Source organism: Pseudogymnoascus verrucosus (assembly GCF_001662655.1).
Source record: "Pseudogymnoascus verrucosus strain UAMH 10579 unplaced genomic scaffold scaffold_21, whole genome shotgun sequence".
Taxonomy (NCBI): domain Eukaryota; kingdom Fungi; phylum Ascomycota; class Leotiomycetes; order Thelebolales; family Thelebolaceae; genus Pseudogymnoascus; species Pseudogymnoascus verrucosus.
The window spans coordinates 230,323-253,888 of NW_017263672.1; the positions used below are offsets into that span (position 1 = coordinate 230,323).

The window sequence follows — 23,566 nt, forward strand, 5'->3', positions numbered from 1 at the left end:
TAATTCTATTATCCTATATACTGTACTCTACTGTAAGACTTCCGTTCCGTTGTGTTGAGAGAGCGATTAAGTGAGCCGGAGGTTCTCACATGGTAGCATCATTGCGAGCTTCCAATACTCACCTGAATAGCCTCAGCCGTTGTTGCTTATTAGTATTCATGACTTCCACAGGAGTAAAAAAACGGAACAGCCAGTTCTTTGCAACCGTCCTGATCCAAGATGAGGGCGAGCCAGAGCAGGATGTCGCGGACGCAGGAAGGTCTGATGCCCATCTGCCCATCATGTCCGCGCCACAGAGCGACGACACCTCTCCAGCTATTATGGGCTTCCTTCAGTACCTATCACCTAGCGAAAGTTGAAACATCTTCCCCGTGAGTACAGGTGGCAGCACTGGCATTGCTCCTGCCCAGATCCACCCGCACCCTCTAGCGGACCGGACAAGGGATAAGGAGAAAGGGCGTATGGAGGGCAGTGGTTATGTGTCCCTTTATAGCAACAGTCTGCCTGGTTACGTGCCGTATCGGAGCTCTCCCCTGAGTACAGAAATAACCCAGTTCCAGCCACAGCCTCAGGAGGGTCGGGCAAGGGATAAGGGGAAAGGGCGCATGGATGACGTGCCGCCTCAGAGCGACAGCCTCCTTGACGCGCCACAAGCCCGGGAACCCACGAGCCTCGGAAGATTTCTCGTCCGTATGTGTAGCAAGGAAAACCGCGAGAGGCCAGGGAAGACAATCAGTGCCATGCGGAGAGTACCAGACGGTACGTTACCTCGTTCATCTACCATGGCCCAGCCCGGACGATCCTATTGTCCAGCGTGAGATCCTGCACTTATGTCGGTTGAAGAAGAACATAGTACAGGTCGAGGTGATGCTGCGCACAGCACACCTGAGCGTACAAGATCAGAAGCCGGCAATTCTGCACGCTCTTGGGGGGATTGATGGTGCGCTGAACGAGAATCCGTATGAGGGCACGTGGAGGAAGTATCGGCATCATATAAAACTCATTGACCTCCTGTCTGACCCTGGTGCGATTGGGGGTAACTTGACTGCGCTGGCTATTCTCATTCCAGCGGGGTTCAGCTGGATCGAGGGGCACGAGACGTCGCTGGCGACGGGCGACTCGATGCAGGCTACTGTGGCGGGGGTGATGGAGAGGGTGCCGGAGCTTCGTCAGCTTAGTCTTGAGCTGATTCCGTATGGAGTCTGGTTGATGGGGGAGTCGGAAGGGCCTCCGCCTTCACTATTGAAGGGTGTAGAGGTGTTTTAGGGGGTGTTTGGATTAGTAGTTTTGAGTATTTGCATCGGCAGTTTGAGTATTTGTATGAGCAGTTATGTGGTGGTGATGATTTAGACTAGACTTTATATACCAAATTTGCAGTAGAATGTCATGCAGAGTACGGCCATACATAGAGTCTGACGTTCAACATATCATATCCCTAAGGCTAGTCAGTTCCACTTCCCTGCATTGCATTTTAAGAAGTAGGGTCCAGTGTGGGCACATAGTCGTCGTTCACCGCTCGTAAACTGCCATTTTTCATATACAAATGCCATGCTGGTATGCTTCTCCATGTTCTCATTCTCCATGCTCATGCTCCAACTTTCACTCCCCATCTGCCATTTCCCCGCTCTCTCGCCCTCCACACCCTCACCATCCACCTTCCCCTTCTTCACCTACAACCCAACCCAAATAACACTAATCACCACATCCAGCCCCCTCCCCCCCTCAAACTTAAAACTCCACATCCCATCCGTAGCCTCATTCCAATAAGCCCCCGTCGCGCTATGCATTCCCCTCCTCCCCGCCTGCTCCGCTGTTGCTCCTCCTGCCTTCTCCTCTCCGTCTTCCTTCTTGACGCTGGATGACTTTCCGAGCGCGGTGGTGGGCACGAGGTGCTGGATGATGGTGCTGTTGATGGCGAATTTGAAGGCGGGTTGCGTGGCGGGGGGGGTGGTGGATTCGGAGATTAGGGATTTGAGGATTGCGTTCTGGGAGGGTGGTAAGGGGTTAGCTGGGTGTCTTTGGTCTGGGGTGAGGGGGTAGGGGGTGAGGGAGGGGGGGAAAGGAAGGGTAAGAAAGGAGGCAAGGGGGACGTACGATGATGGAGTTGTTCCACTGTGCGGTCTTTGGGTGGTCGTAGAATTCTGCGCCTTCGAGGGCGGAGGTGCAGGCCTGTGTTGTGTTAGTTGGTTGGTCTGTGGATGTTTTCCCTTCCTCTGGCCATTCATTCAATCGTTCACTCAATCGTTCGTTCATTCGTTCGCTCGCTCGCTAGCGGGGAGTAGATTGAAAACATACATCAGTAGCAATCTGCTTCAAACGCGTAGTACTAATCGGCTTCACACAGTTAGCATCAACCATCACCATCATCCAGAAGCCTCATTCAACTCACCGGCGTCGCCTTCCCCGCCTCAGCCTTCACAGGCGTAACTGGTGCAGCAGTCGACATATCTACTGCTCGTGTTTGTATGTGTATGTATGTAGGGGTTCTCGATCTATCAATCGTGCGTAGTTGAGACAAGTTAATAATGCGGCTCAGCTTGTCACAATCAATCGAACCCGCTAATTGTCCAATGCACACATACACCGTGTTTACACCCACCGCTCACGCGCCCCAGCAACGGGTCTGTGCTTACCACGTGATCCCGACAGAACACATGCGGCGGATATTTAGGCACAGCCACAATTCAGAGTCGTCCCATATATGAGACAAGCGCCACAGCCAATCCAGTCGCAACGCCAAGCGAACCAGTCGGGAGCGTTAACGAACACACGTGTAGATGTGGTTACCGGATTGGGGTAGCTGTGTTTTTCCCTTGGGCCAGACAGAGAGGAGCCAGAGCGAGAAGCAGGGCGATGCTGGGAAGAGGATAGCCGCGAAACATCTTTCGTGTGTTCCCCCACCTTCTTGTCTTTGAAGTTCTTCTTTCTGTCTGTCTCTGTGTTACGCATATCATTGAGGGTTCTGTATAGTTTGGAGATATTCTTGGGACTTTTTGGGAATTGGCAGTCATTGGCATCGATTGCTAGAGAGAGAGCTCCGAGGTATCGACGGGAGTGACGACAGCTTGACGACAGAGGTTGAGACGACGACGAAGAAGCTTGACGGCGAGTCATTGAGGTTCTGCACATCTCGATTGCATATGCCAATTGCACATATCAACACACATACATACATCTGAAGTTCTACACCAGCTCGGCCAGCGCATCCAGCTCATCAATCCTCCTCAACCTCACACCACAACCACAAACCACACACCTACCACTACACACCCCAACAACCACCCACCATGTCCACGCAACCACTCCTCCAATCCGCCCCCGGCAAACGCATCGCTCTCCCCACCCGCATCGAGCCCAAAGTCTTCTTCGCCAACGAGCGCACCTTCCTCTCCTGGCTCAACTCAACCATCATCCTCGGCGCCCTCGCGCTCGGGATGTTAAACTTCGGCGACCGCCCCGCCTTCATCTCCGCGTTCTTGTTCACGGGGATCAGTATCGCGACGATGATTTATGCGTTGATTACGTATCATTGGAGGGCGAGGAGTATTAGGAGGAGGGGGCAGGCGGGGTTTGATGATCGGTTCGGTCCGAGTGTGTTGGCGGTTGTGTTGGTGGTGGCGGTGGGGGTGAATTTTGTGTTGAGGATTGGGTATGGGGGGAAGAAGGATGGGAAGAACTGAGGAGGGGGAGATGGGGGTAGATATGGAGGTCTGACGGTGGTACAAAGTTGTGGTGGTGTACAAACGAGCGGGGTGTACAGACAGTAGCATGGTGGCACGGTGATACAACGGCGGAAGTGGCGACACGAAGCGGGAGATGGGCGGGTGTACAGAACGAAACAGAACACAGCGGCGTTTCTAGACGCGCGTGAGTGTGCAGGGCGATTGGGGGGGGAGGGGGATTTCATGGGGAGGGATTTCAGTTTATGTCGATGTTGTGTTGGCGTATGGTCGGGGGGTATATAAGCATGGATGAATGGATGGGGGGGTTGGTAGATGGGATGGCGAAATTAAATTGAATTGTGGTTGACAATGGATGGTGTTTATTTTGTGTGATGTGTGGACTGCTTGCTATAGGCTCTAGGTGCATTGTGTGGTTGCAAGGTGATGGGGTATTAGGCTCTAATGTATATATATCCTCCTCCATCTGCTGTGTATTCATATCATACCCTCCCTCTTGGCACCATATTACACCCTCCCTCTCAGTACCATATTATATCCTCCCTCAGTATCCGTCTGTGTGCTGCGTATATCTTCTGGGGATGCAGTACATCCATATACCATCTTCCCACAGAATCCACCGATCTTTCCTCTCCTCGTCTCATCCAGGTTATCACCTCTGGTATATATATTCCGCCACTCGATCTTCCCACCAGTCGTCATTCACCTCTTTGAATTCGTCTGCTCCCTACACGCCAGCAAGTCAGCATATCTCTCTCTCAATCTATCGCCCCCCATCGACTCCGCACAGAAGAAAGAAGGGGAAAAAGAGAAGGAAGAAACTCACCCATAAGCCTCCCTCAACGCCTCCACCCTAACCCTCGACAAATAAACCGTCATAACAGGCACACTCCTCACCTTCTCCGTCCCCTCAATCGCCCTCTCAATCCTCGTCTTCATCTTCTCAAACCCCTCATCTTCCATTTCCACATCCCCATCCCCCCCCTTCGCTTCCCCTCCATCCCCCTCCCCCTCACCCCCCCCATCTCGTGGCACCCCAGCAAACCCCTCCCCAAGCCCATTATACTGAAACCACACCCCCCCCTCCCCCTCCAACTCCCTCTTCACAACCTCCACCACACTAACCAGCTTCCCCGCACTCTTCGCTTTCGCCCACGCTATCACGATAACGGGTTTCGCTGCGGGGGCGGAGAAGGAGAAGGACTTTAGTTGCGTGAGGAGGGTGGTGATTTTGGTGTGCATTTTGGTGGAGGTGAGGATTTGGGTTGTGTGCAGGGTGTGGGTTGTGGGGGTGAGGGAGGGGTGGAGGTGCGGTGTTGTTGGTGTGGTGGTGGGGGGGGGGATGGGCGTGGTGGTGGCGGGCGGGGAGGGTCGGGGTTTTTTGGCGGGGGGGGGGATGAGGGTGTCGTGTGGGTTTGGGCGTTTGGAGGTTGTTGTGATGGGGAGTTTCATGGTGGTTGGTTGTGTGGTGGGTTGTTTCGGTGCGGATGGTTTTGTGGGAGGTTTTGCGGCTGGGCGGTGGGTGGTTTGTTTGCCGTGGGCCTTTTTTGGTTTGGATGCGGCGGAGGGCATGGTTGTGGATGTGGTGAGGTTGAGTGGTTGTTATGAGGTCTGTGGAGGTTGTGGTGAGGTCGTATGGTGAGGTAGACGTGGTAGCCTGGTCGTCTTGTGGGGTTTGCTGTCGAGGCTGTGATTTTGAAGTCGAGGCTGCGATAAACGTGAGTTGACCGTAGAGAGGTTGCTGATCGGGATTGCGGGTGGTTATATAGCTTCTAGCGTTCAAGCAAGAACTATTCGATCTGTGAGTGTATTTAACAACAGCTCCTCATCCCTCTCGGCGACAACTCGATACGTCAAGTCCCTCTCAGCTGCCAGTCGAAGTTCCTGGAGTAGTCGCTCGAGTTGTGTCTCTGGACTTACTATTTCGATCGGTTGATTGTTAATCCGGTATCTTTTCAACAACGGTGAATAGTTAATCCGCTATATTTTCGGCGACGGCATATTATTAATCCACAATTTTTCGGCATCGGTAGATATTAATCCGCTCACCCGGAATATCAATACTCCACCCCATCATCCCCCAAAGGTACCCATGTACAGAACTCACTCACTCTACTTCACCCAACCCACCACCACCACACCCCATACCATACGGTCGCAGCGCAGCCCCCATCCTCCCCTCTAATTGGCCCAACACCACCAGCATCACCAGGGTCATCCCCGCCACCACATTAAACCCGTTCCCAGCCCGTTTCTCCCCCCCTAAAACATGTCTCGGACGGGATGGGGAGTGTACCGTAACGGGCGTGCGATGGTGCGAGATGGGCGAGATGGGCATGGACGACGGATATGAGCATGGACATGGGGAGTAAGCTGAGCTGCGCTAGTGGTGGGCAGGTCGGGCAGGGGAGAGAGGAGGGTCTGGATGCTTGGTGGGAGGGGTGTGTGGTGGGAGGGGGTGTGTGGTGGGTGGTGGGAAGTTGGAAGTGGAGAGGGAGGGGAGGAGAGGGGGTGATGAAGTCAGAGGTGATAAGGGATAGGGATAGGAGGTATTGGTGGTTATGATAGAGGGGGAGGTGTTATCGTTGACTGTGTGGGAGTGAGGCTGGTAGTAGAGTTGGTTGGGCGGGGTGAGGGGATTCTGCTAGTCGTCGCTTTTGATGGCAGTTAGTCCCTTACAGCTTACAGCTTGCAGCTTGCTTGAGGTAAGGCACTGTTGCCTGAATCACGTGATGTGTTCCAGGCTGTGGTGTTCTGTCTATACTGTACTATACTGGACTGTACTATACTACACAGTTTGTATACGGGGCCACAGGTCCAGTCTAACTCCAGTACTAGCATGGTCTAAATGGGGATACACGTGAGACTGGCCACTACGAGTCGAGCTAGACTTCTAGTAATCTAGTAATCAAGCTACGGTCCCAGCTAACGGGCCCATAGTTATGAGTCTTAGTCGGAGATATTGTCTCCGCCCTGTTCCGTGAAGGGAGGTATAGATAGATAGTACTTGCTTTTGCTGTGGTGGGAGTATTGGAGGTGCGTGTACCCTTCTACTGGTTCTCCATACTCTCCGTCTATACTTGGTAATGCGGGAATACGAGGCGAGACATCCATAGCATACCAGAGGAGCAGAGTACAGTATCAGAACAAGATAGAGGACGCGTCTTCGTTCCCTTGCTGTCGTGGTTACTCGTACAGCGTATAGCGTACAGTACAGCCCTGCGTACAACACAGAATGCATCTCTGTTCTGTGCTGTGTGATCTATCTATCCGTCCCAGCCACACTCTGTGTATATCCTCACATTCTATATCGAGAATCTGTAAACAGCTGCAGGCAGGCACTCATATACTATCCCATATCAAACACCCTGAATGCGGTCTTTCTCGTGCATATAGTGCATATATCCTCTTCTCCCCCCTCGACGATCGCGCAAACGCCAAGTCCTTCTACTGCTCTACTACAGCACCTCATCGCAGACGGTACATGCGCTTACCCGTTCTTCCTGCCCGACCGTATCTGCGCTAGGGAGGATGATTGCACGTACCGTTAGGTAGGGGTGACTTGTTCTCTTGTAGTTGATTGTAGCCTATTTCTTGCCTCAGGCTTCAATAATCCCTTCTCTTCCTAGTGGTGTGAATGCTCTTCCCTCCCTTGCTTCCACCAAACAACCCACCACAACCCACCACTAACCCACCACCAACTCACACTAATCACCTCCCAACACACCACCCTCCACCCCATTCCTTCCCTTTCCTCACCTTCCACTCACATACAATTCAACACCCAAATAACACCCAAATGTACTCTACTCCCTCTAAAAGTACATTTACATCAATACACCCTCCAAATACAAAACCCACATACAACCCATCCCAGTACCCATCCTAGTACCCCCCCCCAATCCACCACCCACCCACCCACCTCGTCCCCCCCTCCCTCCTTCTTCCCCTTCCCTTCCCTTCCCTCCCTCTCCCTTCCATCCTTCAAACTTGCGCGCTCTTGTCGTCGCCCATACTGATACAACCACCAAACTTCAATTTCCCCATATTCACGATACTTCATATCCCTTCCTTTGATTCTGTTACTACTCTTTTTGTTTCGTCTACTTATAAAAACTCTTTTTAATTGAGAAAGGTACTCCTGATACCACTCTGCTTGTCACTTGTCATTCGTCACCTCGCCCAACCAAATTCGCTCTTCCCCTAACTCCCGCAATCCGTCCACTCTTTCGCCGCTTCCACACCACACCCCGTTTGTCCGCCGCGACTCGCTCAAATCTCCCCCCCCCTCCACCCTCTACCACCCCATCGCGACAACATTCGCCATCGCAAACCCGCGATTCCGACGCAACAACAACAGCATTTCATACTCTTTTCACGACCTTGTACCAGCATAACTACTTCAATACTCACTTTTTAATCGTCCATATTACACTCCGACAACTGTCGCAACTCGCCCGGTCGCTTCCGCGTCTCCTCATCCCGTCGCATCGGCATACGTCAGCTTTGCGACACGGCTCCGTTTGCGCCCAACACCACATCGCACCACTCTAGACCCTAACCAACCCATGATCTAGAGTCCGAACCTCATCGCGACAACAGGCGCACAGGCGTCGCTGCTAGACAGCGGCGACACGGCGAGCAACAGGCACGCAGAAACGGGGAACCCTTTTACGCCCAGACGTCACCATCAGCGCATGCGAATGTTCCGCTTCTCTTCGTGGATCTCGGAATCCAGGGGAGGCGACGAGGCGGTCCATGGACACAACAAACTCGCCGGCATGGAACAGCCGCTCGACAAGGACGCCCGCGACTACTCGGTCCAGCCCGTCGGCGCGACGAAGCGCAAGCTGGACGATCGCGACGCGCCACCGCTCGGGGTGAGCGCGTGCGCCGCGGCGGCGAAGCGCAAGAAGGAGTGCGACAACAACATGGGAGCAGGGTTGAGCGCGCCGCAGGCGGGGGAGATTGAGGCGACTGCGACTGTGCCGAATAGGTCGAAACCGGGCGCGCTGGCGAGGATGCGCGAGGTCATCGATCACCAGCTCAGTCTCGAGGTGCTGATGAAGCATGATGAGCTGCGTCGCATCGATCAGGAACTTGCGAAGGCGACGGTGGCGCTGGATCAGTTGCGCCGTTGCCACCTCATACCTTTCCCTGTGTCTCTGGGGAGCCCGGAGGCTATGTTGACGGTCAGCACTGGGACGGGCCCATCGATACCTCAGGCGCGTCGCACGCAACCGCGCATGGCGGCGCCGTTTGGCGTGACGGAGGGACCGTACAGCAGGCATTACGCCAGCTGGCTCATCCCGGATCCGGAGTTCGACGGTGTGCAGACAGGTTGGGGCATGCTGCCTGGCGCAGCTGCGGGGAACAACACGGCACCGGGTCGCACGACGAGGAATAGTCTTGCTCTTGAGACGCCAACGACGAAACCACGACGCGGCGCTGCGTCGAGTAAGAAGCTTCAGGCGCTACCGAGCGGGTATCCGCCACCCAAGGAGACTGCGGGACCGCTCGTGCTCAAGCGCGCTGATGGGCAGTGGGTCAAGCTTGTGTGTCTCGTGTGCCAACGCGAGAACTTCGGCAGCACGCAGGGCTTCATCAATCACTGCCGCATCGCTCACCACCGCGAATTCAAGTCCCACGAAGAAGCCGCATCGCAGAGCGGACAGCCCGTCGAAGTCGACAGCGTCACCGGCAGTATCGTCGGCGGTGACTCGTCGAAACCCGCGCCACCTACGACCAACACACCCACCGGCTCAAGCACACTCGTGCACCCGCTCATCCGCTCTGTACCATACGATCGCCAGACCGTCAACACGCTACTCGAGCGCATCAGCGAGGGGACGCGGATGTTCTACGAGGGGAAGCTGCCGGGTATCACGTCCATCCCCAGCGTCGCCCCTGCTGCGCCTTCGCGGAAACGCTCAGAGCCGCATGATGGATTTGTGGCCTCTGACTCTGCACCTTGTCTCTCGCGCCTACTTCATCGGAGAGGGTTCGGGCAGAACCTAGATCAGCTTGTTGAGGAGGTTAAGACGCCGACGAAGCGGAGGAGAGTGGTTGGGACGGATGGGGTGAGTGATTCGGCGAGTGATTCGGACTCGGAGTTCGAGATGGACGCTCCTGAAGCTGCTGTGTTGTCACATGATGCTCCCGTCAACGGCGAGGTCGCTGCTGTTTCTGCTACTGCTGATGCGGCGGCGCCGATGTCTACACCGCAGCCGCAACGACATGCTCCGATCTTACCGCCTGGGTTTGCTAGACCGGGTAGTAGCAAGGGCCCTTCTACCACGCTTCGTAGACCGGGTATGATGCCTTCGAATCTGTATAGCACGCCGGGTAGCCCACCCACGCCCGCCTCGCAACACATACTCCGCCTACCCCTCATGGGACCGTATGACACCATTTCCTCCTCCACCTCCTCGGACGACATCGACGTCGAGATGGACGCCGCGGATCTCTCGCCCGCTACTGCATCCAACAAAGCACCTTCTTTGATCTCGGATGATGGGGAGTACAGCTATGTGGAGGATGGGGAGAGTAGTGGTGCGGAGGAGAGCGTGGAGGGGGGTGATGAGGGGGAGGGAGAGGAGGAGGTGGAGATTGAGGAGGTTGGTGTGGTGAGGACGGGGAAGGGGGGGGCGAGGAGGAAGGGGGGGGAGGTGGGGTTTGTGAGGGCTGTTAAGGGGGGGAAGTAGACTGGCCCGAGTGCTGTCTGGCTTTCGTGTTGGGGAGGAGGGATGTGATCTCCCGAGGTGGAGTGTGGCCATTACCCACGACTCCTGTTCTACGCCACTCTGGCATCTTTTTTTTTGACACTCTTATTACGCTTTTTAGTTCCGGGGAAAAGGGAGGGGATGTTCTGTTTTTTTCTGTGTTTGAGATGCTTTCTTTCTCGAACACGACATACAAAACCTGTTGGTCGATAGGGTGGGGAAGGGGTGGATGGGATGGATGGGGTGGGATGGCGTCTAGCGGCTTAGCATGCATTGTTTGGTCGGTTTTTGCGATCTTTGTGATTTTCTGGGGGGTGGGGTGGGGGGTGATTTTCTTTTGTTTTGGGGATGGGGAGGTGTATGATATAAGAACAAGGGGAGGGTGGATGATGGGGACGGGGATGGAGGGTGAAGTGAAGGGGTAGATGGCTGTGGTTTGGCCTGGTGTTGTGTGATGATTTGTACGGGAAAGGAGGGGAGAGACGGGAAGGAGACGAGAAGGCGTAGAAAGAATGAAAAAAGATATGCTTTTAATCTTACTCTTAACTCGTGAAGTGATGGATAGACGTGTTTGTCCTTAAGCCTGTGCTCATGCTCGTGCTCGTGCTTCGTATTTGCCCTTTTCCATTCCTCACTCGCCCGTCGTCATCAGTTTATACTCTGATGTGCGTTCATGAAGATACTAAGTCTTCATGAACCCACAGGTTTCCCTGTTATTTATGTGTATTAAACTCCCCTCTTTCCCTCCCTAGAACAACGTTTCGGACACACGCTCAGACTCGCCCATCTACTGTGTGACGACGAGGTGGTAAGATAAAAAACCCCTCGTCGTCGTGGTTGTGATAGTTTCTCCCCGACCTCGTAGACATCGTTGGGGTACTATCCAGCAACCTGTTCCGTCTGCCTCCTGTGGCTGTTGAGCTGGGTATTGATGGGTCTTACGGCACTTACAATAGGGAAAGCTTGAGATACATGAAATAGATACTGGTGGTGCTATTGCTGTCGGTGGGCGCTACTATTGTTAGGGGATTGATTCTCACTGTGAGTTTTGAATTCTCATTTTCTTGTCACTACTTCCCGATGCTGTTGTCGAGGCATAAAAAATTCTAAGTTACAACCTTCTTTCTTGTCGCCGTTCCAACGCTGTTGTCGTTGAAGACCTGCTGCTGTTGTTGTGGTAGTAATTCTTGGACTTTATTTCCCCGTCACCCCTCAGTGCTGTCGTTGAGCCTCCCCCACCACCACCACCACTGCTACCTCACAACCCGCCAACTCAGCTTCACCACCCTTCCTCCGCCATCATCCTTACTTATCCAACACCATTCCAACTCACCCCATCATCCTCCATCATCATCCTCATTCACCCAGTTCTCCACGCTGGGTGCTGAATTCCGAGTGGTGCTCAACCCCCGCCTCAGTCATCCTACCTTACCCCCCCGTCGTTGCCACTAGCGGCAAGCTTAATCCTAGCTCCGCGCTCACGGTCCATCGAGTAAGCCAAACCGGCAGCCTCGTCCTTTCAACACCTCGTGCGCAACACTTCCACGGGAATTTATTTTCTGTCTTCTTTGTTCCGCCACAACTCCGCGATCTTAACTTTCTTCTGACGAAGCTTCTTTTTGCGAAAGAGGGGTTTTTTCTTGTTTGGGATCGTCGACGACTGTTGCTGTTGGGTTCTTTTCTGCTGGGAGATTGGATAGGTTGGTAGGATTGGGATTTTGAGCAAGAGGGAAGGATTTGGGGTTAGTGGTATGTTTGGGCTCTTGTCTGCTTTGCTTGCTTTGGGTTTCCTGTCTGTCTGTTTGGATTGGGCTGGTTCATGGTGATGGGGGTGGAAGGTGCGAGAAGTGTGTGGGCATCTACTGGCTTTCTTTGAGTTTGCGCTCAGAGCTGGTTTGATCTACACAGTTCGCAACTCTCTTCCGTTTCCTGTTGCTGGCTTTCTTTGGTCAACACACACACTCGCTCTTCAACTTTCTTGGTGTCAGGCTTGCTTTGATCAAGGGGACTTCGCTAACGTCGCGCGCTGCGGGTTCAGGTTCTATTCACTACTGCACGACGACAAAGACTTCTGGATACCTACTTCCTTCGACAACACAACACCCAAACACAAATATGTCGGATACCGAGCCAAAGCCGGCCGATGAGGTGATGGCCGCTGGGGATGATGAGACGAATGAGGAGGTAAGCTCCCCCTCCCCCACTCCCATCGACACGCACATACCCACAACACAGAAAGACAAATACTAACACCCCACCCCCAGGAAGAGATCTCCGCCATGAAGCGCCGCGTCGCAGAGATGGAAGAAGAAGCCGCAAAGCTGCGCGAGATGCAAGCGACCCTCGACCAACAGAGCTCGGAGATGCACGATGACAAGGAGGACATTGATAGTCGCTCGATCTTTGTGGGGAATGTGGATTATGCGGCGTCGCCGGAGGAGATCCAGGCGCATTTCCAGAGCTGTGGGTCGATTAATAGGGTTACGATCTTGTTGGACAAGTTTACGGGACAACCGAAGGGGTACGATTCCTGATTTAGTTTTTTCTCGTTGTTTTAATATGTCTTTTGGTCACGAACTGTGACGGATAAGTGGGAATTGGGGGGTGCGCTGCCTGGCAAGAGATGGATGCTAATTAGGTGGTGCAGGTACGCGTATGTTGAGTTCACGGAGCCGGCCTTTGTGGCGCAGGCGTTGGTGCTCAATGAGAGCTTGTTCCGTGGGAGGAACCTCAAGGTTTGTGAATTCTGATCTGGCCGAGTGGATTGGTGGGCATGTGGATGATTATACTGACAACGTGCAGGTCGACCCGAAGAGGACGAACATCCCAGGCATGACGAGGGGTCGCGGCCGCGGACGCGGAGGAAGGGGAGGCTTTGGAAGAGGGGGTTTCCCGCCGAGGGGAGGATACAGAGGAGGCTATCGTGGGAGCTCGCGTGGACGTGGATTCACTCCTTATTAGATGATGGTGGAGGACGGGCCGGGACCAATTGGAAACTCACTGTACGATAGAGCAGGCCGCGAGGGAGAAGATTTGGACCGGACCGCCGCCATGAATGGAGATCAGATCAGATGCAGATGCAGATGAGGTGAAGGGAGCCAAAGGGAAAGGTGATCTTTTGAGTTAATGATGCTGCTGCACTCCTCTGCGTAGTTATTTGGACTGGTTTATACACGCACACTCATGGCCTGTGTCTGGCATTTGTGCCCGTTTATAAAATGTGACTGTTTGACTGGTGACGCACATGGACCCTTTCGATTACGATTGGCTTTTTTCCCTCGTTGCCGAGAAAAAAAAATCCCTTCAGGGCGCCAAAACTAAAATAGTAACTCGGGCGACTGCATACTATCACTACAGATTCAAAATCCAATTGCCCATTGTTCAAAACAATCGTCTTAATTCCTCTCCAATACCAAAAATCCTCGCCAAGCCGTCTCCTTCGTAAGCAGCCGCCCTCCCAAAACTCCCCTCCCGTCCTTGTAGCGAGAATCGGCGAGAGACGAAACGGCCTTGTGCGCAAAACCCCACTAAACCGCATTCAGCGAAGTGGGCATTCCAGCTCTCTATCGCCCAGGGAAGGTGTGACACTGACGGCGGCACAACCTGTTATCTCGAAGGCCTTCACCAACGATCGGCAGCAACCCCCTCGCAGCATCAAACCTACATCTCGCAGACTTCCCTCGAGGCTGCCGAGCACCCCCGCCACACGCACCCGCACCAGTGATGCTGACGGCCCGCGTCTGAACGCCCTAGCTAGCCTGCTTTTCGACTCCGGGGGCGACACGCCTTGCACAGCCCCAGTCATTTGGAACGAGTTGGAGAGAGGCGCCTACGCACGACAACGAAACCCGACAGACTCCTACACCCAACGGCGCCGGGTCTGTTCCCAGGACCTAAAGATTCGCCCGCCGATTTTTAATACCACGCGATTAGAGGCGAGTGTGAGAGAGTTGTTGCTGCCATGTCGGCGAGAACGGGCGTCGATACCAGTCTGCCTGGGTAAGCTCCGCGTCATCTGTTGTGTGTGGACGGGGACTAACTGTGGATTAGGCAGCCCAACATCAGGGTTACGAGTAGGAGACCCCTTTGTGGAGAGTGTGATGGGATTGTACTGACGAGAGTGTAGTCATTGCTGCTGATGGATTGTATAAGCGCGAGGTGTTCCGTATGTCGTCGACTCGTCCTTCCCCGCTCTCGAGTCCGTGGAGAGGCTGATTTTTGTTGGTTTTAGGATTCCCGGACCCTTTTGCTGTCGCGACGCTCAATGGCGAACAAACGAATACGACGTCGGTGATTAAGCGGACGCTGAACCCGTACTGGAATGAGACGTTTGAGATGTGCGTGTTGCTGTCATCGGTGCTGGTGGGGTTTGTTGGGTGGTTCATTTGCTGACGAGGCTACAGGCGTGCTACGGAGGATAGTATACTCGCGGTTCAGGTGTTTGATCAGAAGAAGTTTAAGAAGAAGGATCAAGGATTCTTGGGGGTTATCAATGTTCGGATTGGTGATGTGGTCGACTTCAATTCTGGGGAAGATGGTGAGCCGTCCCGCTGCCAACGGTCTACTCCTACGATATACTAACGACCATGACAGAGATGCTCACGCGTGACCTGAAGAAGTCAAATGACAACCTCGTCGTTCATGGAAAGCTAATCATTAACCTGTCGACTAATATGTCCGAGCCAGTACGCAATGCTGCCCCAGCACAATCGACTCGACCAACGTTAGGATCCGCACAAAGTTCGGTTGCCAGCGGTGGATTCCCAGGAGCCAGGTCAGATACCCATGTAGCGGAACCACAAGGTGTCATGATGGCGAACGGTGCGATCTCGACTGCCCCAACGCCTGGACGAGCCCCAGTCGCTGGAAGTATGGGCGCCTCAACAGCCAGCCAGTCCACCGTACCGTCCTCTCGCGCACCGACTGTGCTCAGCTCATTTGAAGATGCACAGGGCAGACTACCTGCTGGCTGGGAGCGCCGCGAGGATAACGTTGGGCGCACGTACTACGTTGATCACAATACCAGGTCTACGAGCTGGGTCAGACCGCAGGCTAGTGGAAACGCCGAGACCCAGCGCAACGAGCGTGATGCCAATACGGCGGTGGAGCGACAGAGACATCAGAACCGGACCCTTCCAGAGGACAGGACTGGCGCCAGCTCACCAGGCATACCGCAGCCATCACCACCTCCCTCCGTTAGTAGCCAGGCGACCAGCAGCTCACTCGCTATGCTTGCCACTGGAGCCACTTCTGCAGGTACAGGCGAACTACCACCCTTATGGGAACAGAGACATACGCCAGAAGGACGTGCATACTTTGTCGACCACAACACTCGAACTACAACATGGGTGGACCCTCGTCGGCAACAATACATCCGGATGTACGGTGGGCAGAACCAGAACAATACCATCCAACAGCAGCCAGTGTCCCAGCTTGGGCCGCTGCCCAGTGGATGGGAGATGCGACTCACAAACACCGCCAGGGTGTACTTTGTGGACCACAATACTAAGACGACGACTTGGGATGATCCTAGACTTCCTTCTTCCCTGGACCAGAACGTTCCGCAGTATAAGAGAGATTTCAGGCGCAAGCTTATCTATTTCAGGTCCCAGCCGGCCTTACGCATCTTGTCTGGCCAGTGCCACATCAAGGCCCGCCGTTCTCATATCTTCGAGGACTCTTATGCTGAGATCATGAGGCAGAGCGCGACGGATCTGAAGAAGCGCTTGATGATCAAGTTCGAGGGCGAAGATGGTCTCGATTACGGTGGAGTTTCCAGAGAATTCTTCTTCCTCCTCTCTCACGAGATGTTCAATCCTTTCTACTGTTTATTCGAGTACTCAGCGCACGACAACTATACCCTTCAGATCAACCCTCATTCCGGTATCAACCCGGAGCATCTCAACTACTTCAAGTTCATCGGCCGCGTTGTCGGCCTTGCGATTTTCCACCGCAGGTTCCTGGATGCGTTCTTCATCGGAGCGCTGTACAAAATGATGCTGCATAAGCCTGTGTCACTACAGGACATGGAGGGTGTCGACGCCGACTTCCACAGAAGTTTAGTGTGGACGCTCGAGAACGACATTGAGGGTGTCCTAGACCAGACATTCTCGACAGAAGATGAGCGCTTCGGTGTCACAAGCGTGGAGGACCTGAAGCCCGGCGGAAGAGACATCGCCGTGACGAACGAGAATAAGAAGGAATACGTTGATCTGATGATCAAGTGGCGCATCCAGAAGCGCGTGGACGAGCAGTTCCAGGCCTTCGTTACCGGCTTCCACGAGCTGATCCCCGCGGACCTGGTTAACGTCTTCGATGAGCGCGAGCTCGAGCTGCTGATTGGTGGTATTGCCGAGATCGATGTCGATGACTGGAAGAAGCACACCGATTACAGAGGATACCAGGAGTCGGACGAGGTCATCAAGTTCTTTTGGCAGACGATCAAGAGTTGGGATGGCGAGCAGAAGTCTCGTCTCCTGCAGTTTGCTACTGGTACATCGCGTATTCCCGTCAACGGATTCAAGGATCTCCAGGGTAGTGATGGGCCGAGACGCTTTACGATTGAAAAGGCGGGTGATGTTGGGAATTTGCCGAAGTCGCATACTTGGTAAGTCTTGTCTATCTATTGATGGGGAGTTTTGGGGACATTTGCTAACACGTATGAACAGCTTCAACCGTCTGGACCTGCCACCTTACAAATCACTAGACGCATTACAGGGCAAGCTCACGACGGCGGTGGAGGAGACCATGGGCTTCGGGCTGGAATAGAAACGTATCTTTACTCCACAATGCAGAGGGTGCAGAGGAGGAGGAGGAGTAGGATTTTTGTCTTGGTAGTTTGGGACGGATGAGAGGACCAAAGAAATTTTAACTTTTTACGATTTCTAGTGTGGAGGGGGAGGTATAATAAAAAGGTACACGCCCCAGCCGAAGATCTTGTCCGTTCTCTTTTTCTTTTTTCTTTTGCACCATCATCAGCTGGGTTCCGAGGGAGATGCATCTTTGTTTGGGAAAACTACTTTGCTTGAAAGTTGAGGAATGGGGTGGGTAGATGGGTGGATGTTGGAGGATGTTTGAATTTGTGCGGGAGGGGGGGTTTTTTTGGATTGAAAAGGGGGGGTGGGTGTGGGATAGTGATACATAGTGACTGGACGTAATTACTGGTTATTATGCTTGTTTTGAGATGTGCTGTGTGTGTGTGATGTGATGAGATGTGAGTCAGGTTTGGAAGGAGAGTGGGAGAGCATCCCTTTTTTATGTGAATGGTCACTTGATGCATCTTTTATGAGTTTTTGAAATCATTAATGGATTATTCTATTGCATCCGCATAATCTTTCTCAAACAAACGCCATATCCCAACCCTTTTTTGGTCTTTCTGTTTTATCCCAATATTTCCCAGACAAACACCGTATTGCAAACCAAAAAAAAATGGTATCCTTTCGTATTCTATCCCAAACCTTTCCCAGCTAAACGCCATACTTCAAACAAAATTTCTCACTCCTAGCAACTTGATCCGCCCTCGAGGCTCAACTTCCCAATCCCAGCTGTGACGCCCTCTTTGGCCAAATTGCCTGGGAGGCGTTTCCGACGACAGGAGTTTGTGGGCAGCGAGCGGATTTTGCGGTCAGTGATCTGCCCCAATTTCCAAACGAGGACTCGAATACGCTCGTCCCTGCTCAGTTGGAAATGGTTCACAGTTTCCAATATCCGGCTGGCGTTTTTGACGTTTGGAACCCCCGAGGTTACATATTTTGTGTCTATACCTCCTGGCCAAGCAAATAAGGGGCATGTGATGGGACCTCTGTATTTCACTAAGCTGTCCAGCTTAGCTATTGTTTCGCTCTCGCTCTTGCTCCATTCCTGGGTAGAAATGCTTTGGGCTAGGTATTCCCCTCCCTTGTAGAACGGACGATGGTAGCGCACGTTGAACAAGGGATATGTGCTGATTAAAGCTTTGATCTCCCTATATCGTTTATAGTCATCACACCAGAACCTGTGAACTTCGACCTCGTGGCAATCGGGATAGTCGATGTCTAGAAAGTCTTTGTATAGTGTCGCAGTTCCCATGATCTGATTAGCCCGATGGTCGACTCCACATCTTAGATGTTCAGGGCCATGTTCTCTAGTTCCTTTGATGACATTGCGAAGAAAGTTGTTTAGCCCCAGGTCACTTGCCGTGTCATGAGGAAACAGCCCGCTATCAAAGTATTGTTTTGCTTCTTTCTGAAGTACGAAAAGATCTTGATCATAGCACCAGGAAGAAGCTATTGTTTCGGCTGACTCTGACTCTGTCTCGTTTCGGACTGGAGCTTCTGTTACCTGTTTATGTCGGCGTCAAATCAAGAACATGGAAATATAGACTTACCTTGAAAGGTATCAAGATCCCGATCTTCTCTGCCGCCTGAGTATCATCCCACCCCTGACTGTGAATACAGGAAGCAATATACCAGTTCCCTTTTTCATACCCCTCACCCTCACCCTGATAATCACGATGATCGAAAAGGTGATAAGATTCGACAAGTTTACACAGTTGATACCAACGATGAGTGCCAATACCTGCTCCAATCTCGACTTCGACGTCTTCGCAATTTTTCGTAGAAAGGTGCCAAAGATCCTTATACTTCGTCGCCATTTTCATGAGCTTGAGGCGATAGTCGATTTGGCGTTGCAGGAGTTCAAGCTCGATAAAGTTAGGTGTCAACGTGCCCTTGGTGATACCGCGAAGCTTCTTGTGCAGCGCTCGGTTCCTTATCTTGTAGTCTAAGCCAGGGAAGCTGTTGAAATAAACCTTTGCCTCATTCTTAACCGCAGTCAAAAGCTCATCGTAGCCGGAGGTTGCATCCTTCAACAGGCACCATCTTCGATGGAATTCGCTAATATGGATGCCTATCCGCTCTGAATACTCAGTCTCCCACTCATCGTCGCCAGAGAACAGAGACATGTCCTTAGACTCCTCCTTCTCGAGAATGCCTTCGATAACGCTCGACAGCCTTTCTTCATGCTCCTCAAAATCAGGATCTTTATCCCCATCGTTTTCTACAGTCTCATAACCTTCGAGGTGGAGCCTCAAAAGCATATCAACTATTCGATGAGAGAATTCTGGTCCACATGGACGCTTGTTATTGGTTCCGCTAATTGGCCATGCCATAGACTCGAGATATTTTCCTTGAGAAGCGACAGGGGCGACATTCATATCAGGATTGATAGCCCACGCACCAGTGCGGTATTCAGTGGCCAGTAAACACAGCCCTGCTTCCGGTGCCTGAGATCCAATTGCCTGCCGGAACGATTCCTTGGTGAGATATTTTGGATCTTCTGCATTTTCCCCGCCCATGACAATCGAATACGCAGGCTGAGACGATCGAGAGAATATCAAAATGAGAACAGGGCGCTTTTCGGCAGCTGCATCGATGCATGTTTTGCTGATAGCCTCCAACACATTCTCCAAGAGGTCTTCCGGAGATACCGTTTGAACGTCGTTCAGTTCACCAAGCTTGCTTTCGTCAAGGACCACGCGCCGCTCCTCGATTTTTTTCGGGTTGTAATCACCATAAACGTACCTGCCGTATTTCTCAACGGCAGATTCGGGCGATACGCAAGTCAACCAGACTTGGTCGGAAGCAACTTCCTTCAGGAGGTGATGGAACAGATAGAAATCGGTAAAGTGCCAGCCTTCCTGGTTAGGAGCTGCGTCTCCTGGTAATTTTGGGTCATTCTCTTTGTTCCAGTCGGTGATACCGCATATGCCGACGATCTTGGTGTTTGGATTTATATCGGGGATATGGCAGTTGGAAAGGAATGATTCTCCTGTGAGAAACTCGGTAGTTTTGATGTGTTCTACGGTGAGAACGCCATCATGTTCAGAGACGTTTTGCCAATCTATCAAACCCTCGGGAACTTTCCAGTTCGACATCTTGAGTTTGTCAGGTTTGGTGTTGGTTATCAAAATGAAATAGATGGAAGGTTGCTTTGCAAAGTAAAGACCAATTTTACGTTCTTGAATGATATGTTAATAATATGAGAAAGTCAAGAACAGCGGAAGCAAGGAAAGTGAGTGACTATTAAATATCCAAATGCTCATTCCCATTCAGACCATCCTCAAGTTAACTATCCTCGGTGTGACTGTAAGCTAATTTAGCTACAGTTTAGTTCCTGTCACCGGCGAGGAAGGCACCACCCTCTCACCAAGACTAGTGATCTTCTCACCAAGATCATAAGCTTTCCCAAGCACTAACATCCCCCCCATACCTCTTAGCATCAAGCTAACTATCAACCTTACCAAAAACCTCGCCGGTAATATTAGTATTTAACAAACCTCACGCGCTTTCCGCGAGGCTAGCGCCTTCCTCGCCGTAAAAAAACCGCGTGTTCTAGAAAACGAAGATAGTCGTCCACTCCCCTCGCCTCGCCACAGGCGCGCGGACACCCGCGCTTGCGGTATGACGTCGCTAAACACCGTTTTAGCTTCCCCAGCACAACCGCAACCCCGACCCCGATCAATCCACCATCTTTCACCCCATCGCCCATCACGAAGACAGCCACGCCCACCTTCGTGATGAGGAATGCCATACCGCTCACCCCCCTCTTTCATTCCCTCATGCCGGCGCCTCTTCCACCATTCCGCGGTTGTGCACGCGACACATTATGAGACGCTTCGGATTCCGACGACGGCGAGTGCGAAGGAGATAAAAACGTAACCTCCCTCCAATCTCCCCCTCTACCCAGACCTTCCTTCTGTTCCTCCCTTCTACCCCTCCCCGACCTCTAACCCCCCTACCACTACTACTACCACCACCACCGCCACAAATCCCCCAGCTAACCCCCCGCAGCGCATTCTACCACCTCTCCAAACTCTCCCACCCCGACCGCAACCCCACCGACCCCACAGCCTCAACCCGCTTCGTCCACATCTCCGAAGCCTACGCCACCCTTCGCTCCCCCGAAAAACGCCAACGCTACGACCGCGACATCGGCCTCCACCACCAGCATCGTCCCTCCCACCCCGTGCACCCCACCGGGCCAGCACAATCGCACTACGGCCCCGCGGGCGGCCGGGCACCAAGCGGCCTAAGTCGTCGTCGAGCGACATTCCACGGGGCGCCAGCGAGCTTTTATAGGAGTGGCGGATGGGGCGAACACGGTGCCAAGAGGCGAGCAGCGCAGGAATCCAGCTCCGGCACGACGGGGGGAGAAGCGCGACCCAAGACAGAGGGCGGGATGGGATGGGGACAGAGCGCGTGGGTTGCTGCGGAAGAAGCGAGGCATTTTGATAGGGAGAGCCATTTGAGGACTTTTAGGAATCATGAGAGGAGGATGAAGGGGCGGGCGCAGGCGGCGCGGGGGGGTGGAGAAGGTGAAGGAGGAGGGGGGGAGAGGGAGGAAGAGGCGGGGGGGAGGGGGATGTTGGGGGATTTTTTGATTGTGTCGGGGGTGATCTTTGGGGGGATTGCGGCGCCGTGGTGGGTTCCTGGGTTGTGGGGGAGGGGGGAGAGGAGGAGGGATGGGGTGTAGATATTGAGGGAGATGGTGTAGATATGGAGGGGGTGTATGATTCAGGAGTGGATTGTGTATATTATTATGGTAGCATGGCACAGGACGAGTCAAAGCAGGATCATGGGTATTAAGGATAGATTTCTCTACCTAATGTACACCGTACACCTCAGCTCTAATCTGCTAGATCGAATACAACCGGACCACACAGCCGTCCACGCCAGTATTTCAAAGTTATGCATCTACTCTCGCAACATCACCAAGTATTAATCTAAGCCTCGAAGGTGAAAGAAGCGCCGATCTGATTTGAAACGTTAGCTGGGGCCCTCTTTCGAAACGAAGCAATGCAATGCAATGCGTGATGAAACACTGACCTTGTTTGGCGAAGAATCGAGCTTCTGGGTGTCGAAGGAAGCACCGAGACCCAGGGTAACGCCCTCGCGGAGGAGAACGTTGTAGGAGACAGCAGCGATACCGCGGTCGTTGATCTTGGCCTTGGTGAAGGACAGGGGGTCGATGCGGTACTTAGAGGCGACCTCGAGGCCGACGTTGGAGCCGGACTTGGAGTCCCAGATGGCCTTGGCACCGGCCTCGACCTGGGAGTTGACCTTGTGGTAGTACGAGGCGGAGAAGACGCTCAGGTTGTTGGAGGCGATGATGGAGGCGGTGTAGAGGGGCTGCTGGTAGCCGAGACCGAGGGAGTACTTGGTGACGGCGGCCTTCTGGACGTCGTAGCCGGCCTCGGCGCCGACGAGGAAGCCGTCGTGGCCGATGACGGCGTCGAGGTTGGCGGTGGGGCCCTTCAGGAGGTCGAAGAAGGCGCGGGTGTGGAAGTTGGGCTGCTTGAAGTGCAGGTTGAGCTTGACGCCCTTGGCCTGGGTGGAGGGGAAGAAGTTGCCGAGAACCTCAGCCTTGAGGCCCTTGGCGATGTTGTCGTTGAGCTCGATCTTGGACTCGAGGGCGTTGGCGGTGTTCCAGGTCTGGGTGACGGTCAAGCCTGCGCGTCGGTAGATGATTAGTAACTGAGCGAAGCCAGATTTGAAGTAGATGAGGCAGTTGTGAGAGCTCTGTTTGTTAAAAACTCGTGCGGTCAAGGAGGGCCGCATGTAGATGACCAAGGGAGGCTTGAAAGGAGATCTTGTGGGGATTATACCAGATGGCTTGTCGGTGTACTTGGCCTCGAGCTGGGTTGAGATGGTCAGCTTGGGGTCCGTCGGTCCGTCGCCAAGCGCGCAGATTGGGGGGGATGGATGGAAGGGAGGGGACATACAGCGCCGGTGGTGGTCTTCTCCTGGGTGCTCTTTCCATTGACCTTGAAGGCAACACCGTTGGCGGTGGTGCTCTTGACCTCAAGGGTGGCGGCTGAGGTGTGGTAGAAGTCCTTGTTCAACAGCTAGAAAATGCGGGATTAGCTGTCCGTTCTCTCGGTCCACGATCACATCACGAGAATTTGTTGAGCTTCAAAGTCGCGTCAGATCTCTTACATCGTTGGACAGCTTCGCAATATCGGAGAATGCTGGGATAGACATCTTGGCTATAGTGTGAGTTTGAGGAAGGATTTGAAAGGGTGATGAATTGTAGATGAGAAAGTTGAGGTTATTGGGATGGAAGAGAGGGATGAGGTCTATTCAACAGGAAGGGGACATGAGCTTTCGTGAGTTTCGGCCCTTCACG

General features: G+C 53.2%; 10 protein-coding genes across 10 annotated transcripts; 6 read left to right on the forward strand and 4 right to left on the reverse strand.

Moving 5' to 3' along the window:
• Positions 1–158: 158 nt before the first annotated feature.
• Positions 159–1,266, forward strand: VE01_04164 (uncharacterized protein; the record flags this gene model as incomplete). Its single annotated transcript, XM_018273640.1, has 3 exons — positions 159–334; positions 389–690; positions 737–1,266. The coding sequence occupies 3 exons, from the start codon at positions 159–161 to the stop codon at positions 1,264–1,266; spliced, it is 1,008 nt and encodes a 335-aa protein (XP_018130510.1).
• Positions 1,267–1,483: 217 nt separating this feature from the next.
• Positions 1,484–2,818, reverse strand: VE01_04165 (uncharacterized protein). Its single transcript, XM_018273641.2, has 4 exons — positions 2,390–2,818; positions 2,296–2,334; positions 2,095–2,169; positions 1,484–1,985 (listed from the first exon to the last, which is right to left on the reverse strand). Exons 1-4 carry the CDS (start codon positions 2,444–2,446, stop codon positions 1,671–1,673), a joined length of 486 nt encoding a protein of 161 aa, XP_018130511.1. The 5' UTR covers positions 2,447–2,818; the 3' UTR covers positions 1,484–1,670.
• VTC1 (vacuolar transporter chaperone) lies at positions 2,782–3,891 on the forward strand. The gene has a single exon (XM_018273642.2). The coding sequence runs from the start codon at positions 3,288–3,290 to the stop codon at positions 3,678–3,680; it is 393 nt and encodes a 130-aa protein (XP_018130508.1). The 5' UTR covers positions 2,782–3,287; the 3' UTR covers positions 3,681–3,891.
• Positions 3,892–4,002: 111 nt separating this feature from the next.
• Positions 4,003–5,010, reverse strand: VE01_04167 (uncharacterized protein). Its single transcript, XM_018273643.2, has 2 exons — positions 4,507–5,010; positions 4,003–4,407 (listed from the first exon to the last, which is right to left on the reverse strand). The coding sequence occupies exons 1-2, from the start codon at positions 4,920–4,922 to the stop codon at positions 4,383–4,385; spliced, it is 441 nt and encodes a 146-aa protein (XP_018130509.1). The 5' UTR covers positions 4,923–5,010; the 3' UTR covers positions 4,003–4,382.
• Positions 5,011–7,677: 2,667 nt separating this feature from the next.
• Positions 7,678–10,621, forward strand: VE01_04168 (uncharacterized protein). The gene has a single exon (XM_018273644.2). It carries the CDS (start codon positions 8,378–8,380, stop codon positions 10,382–10,384), a length of 2,007 nt encoding a protein of 668 aa, XP_018130512.2. The 5' UTR covers positions 7,678–8,377; the 3' UTR covers positions 10,385–10,621.
• A 1,286-nt stretch (positions 10,622–11,907) lies between these two features.
• SGN1 (cytoplasmic RNA-binding protein) lies at positions 11,908–13,596 on the forward strand. The gene is made up of 5 exons (XM_018273645.2): positions 11,908–12,151; positions 12,441–12,586; positions 12,667–12,923; positions 13,050–13,137; positions 13,205–13,596. The coding sequence occupies exons 2-5, from the start codon at positions 12,518–12,520 to the stop codon at positions 13,361–13,363; spliced, it is 573 nt and encodes a 190-aa protein (XP_018130513.1). The 5' UTR covers positions 11,908–12,151; positions 12,441–12,517; the 3' UTR covers positions 13,364–13,596.
• On the forward strand, positions 13,597–17,542 carry VE01_04170 (uncharacterized protein). Its single transcript, XM_018273646.2, has 8 exons — positions 13,597–13,843; positions 13,945–14,401; positions 14,453–14,475; positions 14,529–14,567; positions 14,634–14,739; positions 14,806–14,939; positions 14,996–17,009; positions 17,071–17,542. The coding sequence occupies exons 2-8, from the start codon at positions 14,364–14,366 to the stop codon at positions 17,168–17,170; spliced, it is 2,454 nt and encodes an 817-aa protein (XP_018130420.1). The 5' UTR covers positions 13,597–13,843; positions 13,945–14,363; the 3' UTR covers positions 17,171–17,542.
• A 360-nt stretch (positions 17,543–17,902) lies between these two features.
• Positions 17,903–20,315, reverse strand: VE01_04171 (uncharacterized protein; the record flags this gene model as incomplete). The annotated part of the gene is made up of 2 exons (XM_018273647.1): positions 17,903–18,721; positions 18,768–20,315. 2 exons carry the CDS (start codon positions 20,313–20,315, stop codon positions 17,903–17,905), a joined length of 2,367 nt encoding a protein of 788 aa, XP_018130419.1.
• A 579-nt stretch (positions 20,316–20,894) lies between these two features.
• On the forward strand, positions 20,895–22,103 carry DNAJ1 (DNAj domain protein). The gene is made up of 2 exons (XM_018273648.2): positions 20,895–21,095; positions 21,232–22,103. The coding sequence occupies exons 1-2, from the start codon at positions 20,965–20,967 to the stop codon at positions 21,911–21,913; spliced, it is 813 nt and encodes a 270-aa protein (XP_018130422.1). The 5' UTR covers positions 20,895–20,964; the 3' UTR covers positions 21,914–22,103.
• POR1 (porin por1) lies at positions 22,022–23,566 on the reverse strand. Its single transcript, XM_059463595.1, has 5 exons — positions 23,377–23,566; positions 23,163–23,285; positions 23,046–23,076; positions 22,267–22,889; positions 22,022–22,193 (listed from the first exon to the last, which is right to left on the reverse strand). The coding sequence occupies exons 1-5, from the start codon at positions 23,419–23,421 to the stop codon at positions 22,164–22,166; spliced, it is 852 nt and encodes a 283-aa protein (XP_059319709.1). The 5' UTR covers positions 23,422–23,566; the 3' UTR covers positions 22,022–22,163.

Bases quoted from the DNA above. Each gene is read 5' to 3' on its own strand.
- VE01_04167 (XM_018273643.2), bottom strand. From the start codon at position 4,922: ATGCACACCAAAATCACCACCCTCCTCACGCAACTAAAGTCCTTCTCC. The intron at 4,408-4,506 runs GTGAGTTTCTTC...GCTGGCGTGTAG, and splicing joins GCGTTGAGGGAGGCTTATGG to GGAGCAGACGAATTCAAAGA.
- POR1 (XM_059463595.1), bottom strand. From the start codon at position 23,421: ATGTCTATCCCAGCATTCTCCGATATTGCGAAGCTGTCCAACGAT. The intron at 23,077-23,162 runs GTATGTCCCCTC...ATCTCAACCCAG, and splicing joins AGAAGACCACCACCGGCGCT to CTCGAGGCCAAGTACACCGA. The intron at 22,194-22,266 runs GTCAGTGTTTCA...GTTTCAAATCAG, and splicing joins TCGATTCTTCGCCAAACAAG to ATCGGCGCTTCTTTCACCTT.
- VTC1 (XM_018273642.2), top strand. From the start codon at position 3,288: ATGTCCACGCAACCACTCCTCCAATCCGCCCCCGGCAAACGCATCGCT.
- VE01_04170 (XM_018273646.2), top strand. From the start codon at position 14,364: ATGTCGGCGAGAACGGGCGTCGATACCAGTCTGCCTGG. The intron at 14,568-14,633 runs GTATGTCGTCGA...TGTTGGTTTTAG, and splicing joins GTATAAGCGCGAGGTGTTCC to GATTCCCGGACCCTTTTGCT. The intron at 17,010-17,070 runs GTAAGTCTTGTC...ACGTATGAACAG, and splicing joins TTGCCGAAGTCGCATACTTG to CTTCAACCGTCTGGACCTGC.
- SGN1 (XM_018273645.2), top strand. From the start codon at position 12,518: ATGTCGGATACCGAGCCAAAGCCGGCCGATGAGGTGATGGCCGCTGGG. The intron at 12,587-12,666 runs GTAAGCTCCCCC...CCCCACCCCCAG, and splicing joins ATGATGAGACGAATGAGGAG to GAAGAGATCTCCGCCATGAA. The intron at 12,924-13,049 runs GTACGATTCCTG...TAGGTGGTGCAG, and splicing joins TTTACGGGACAACCGAAGGG to GTACGCGTATGTTGAGTTCA.
- VE01_04168 (XM_018273644.2), top strand. From the start codon at position 8,378: ATGCGAATGTTCCGCTTCTCTTCGTGGATCTCGGAATCCAGGGGAGGC.
- DNAJ1 (XM_018273648.2), top strand. From the start codon at position 20,965: ATGCCATACCGCTCACCCCCCTCTTTCATTCCCTCATGCCGGCGCCTC. The intron at 21,096-21,231 runs GTAACCTCCCTC...AACCCCCCGCAG, and splicing joins AGTGCGAAGGAGATAAAAAC to CGCATTCTACCACCTCTCCA.
- VE01_04165 (XM_018273641.2), bottom strand. From the start codon at position 2,446: ATGTCGACTGCTGCACCAGTTACGCCTGTGAAGGCTGAGGCGGGGAAG. The intron at 2,335-2,389 runs GTGAGTTGAATG...AACTGTGTGAAG, and splicing joins AGGCGGGGAAGGCGACGCCG to CCGATTAGTACTACGCGTTT. The intron at 1,986-2,094 runs GTACGTCCCCCT...CCACCCTCCCAG, and splicing joins AGTGGAACAACTCCATCATC to AACGCAATCCTCAAATCCCT.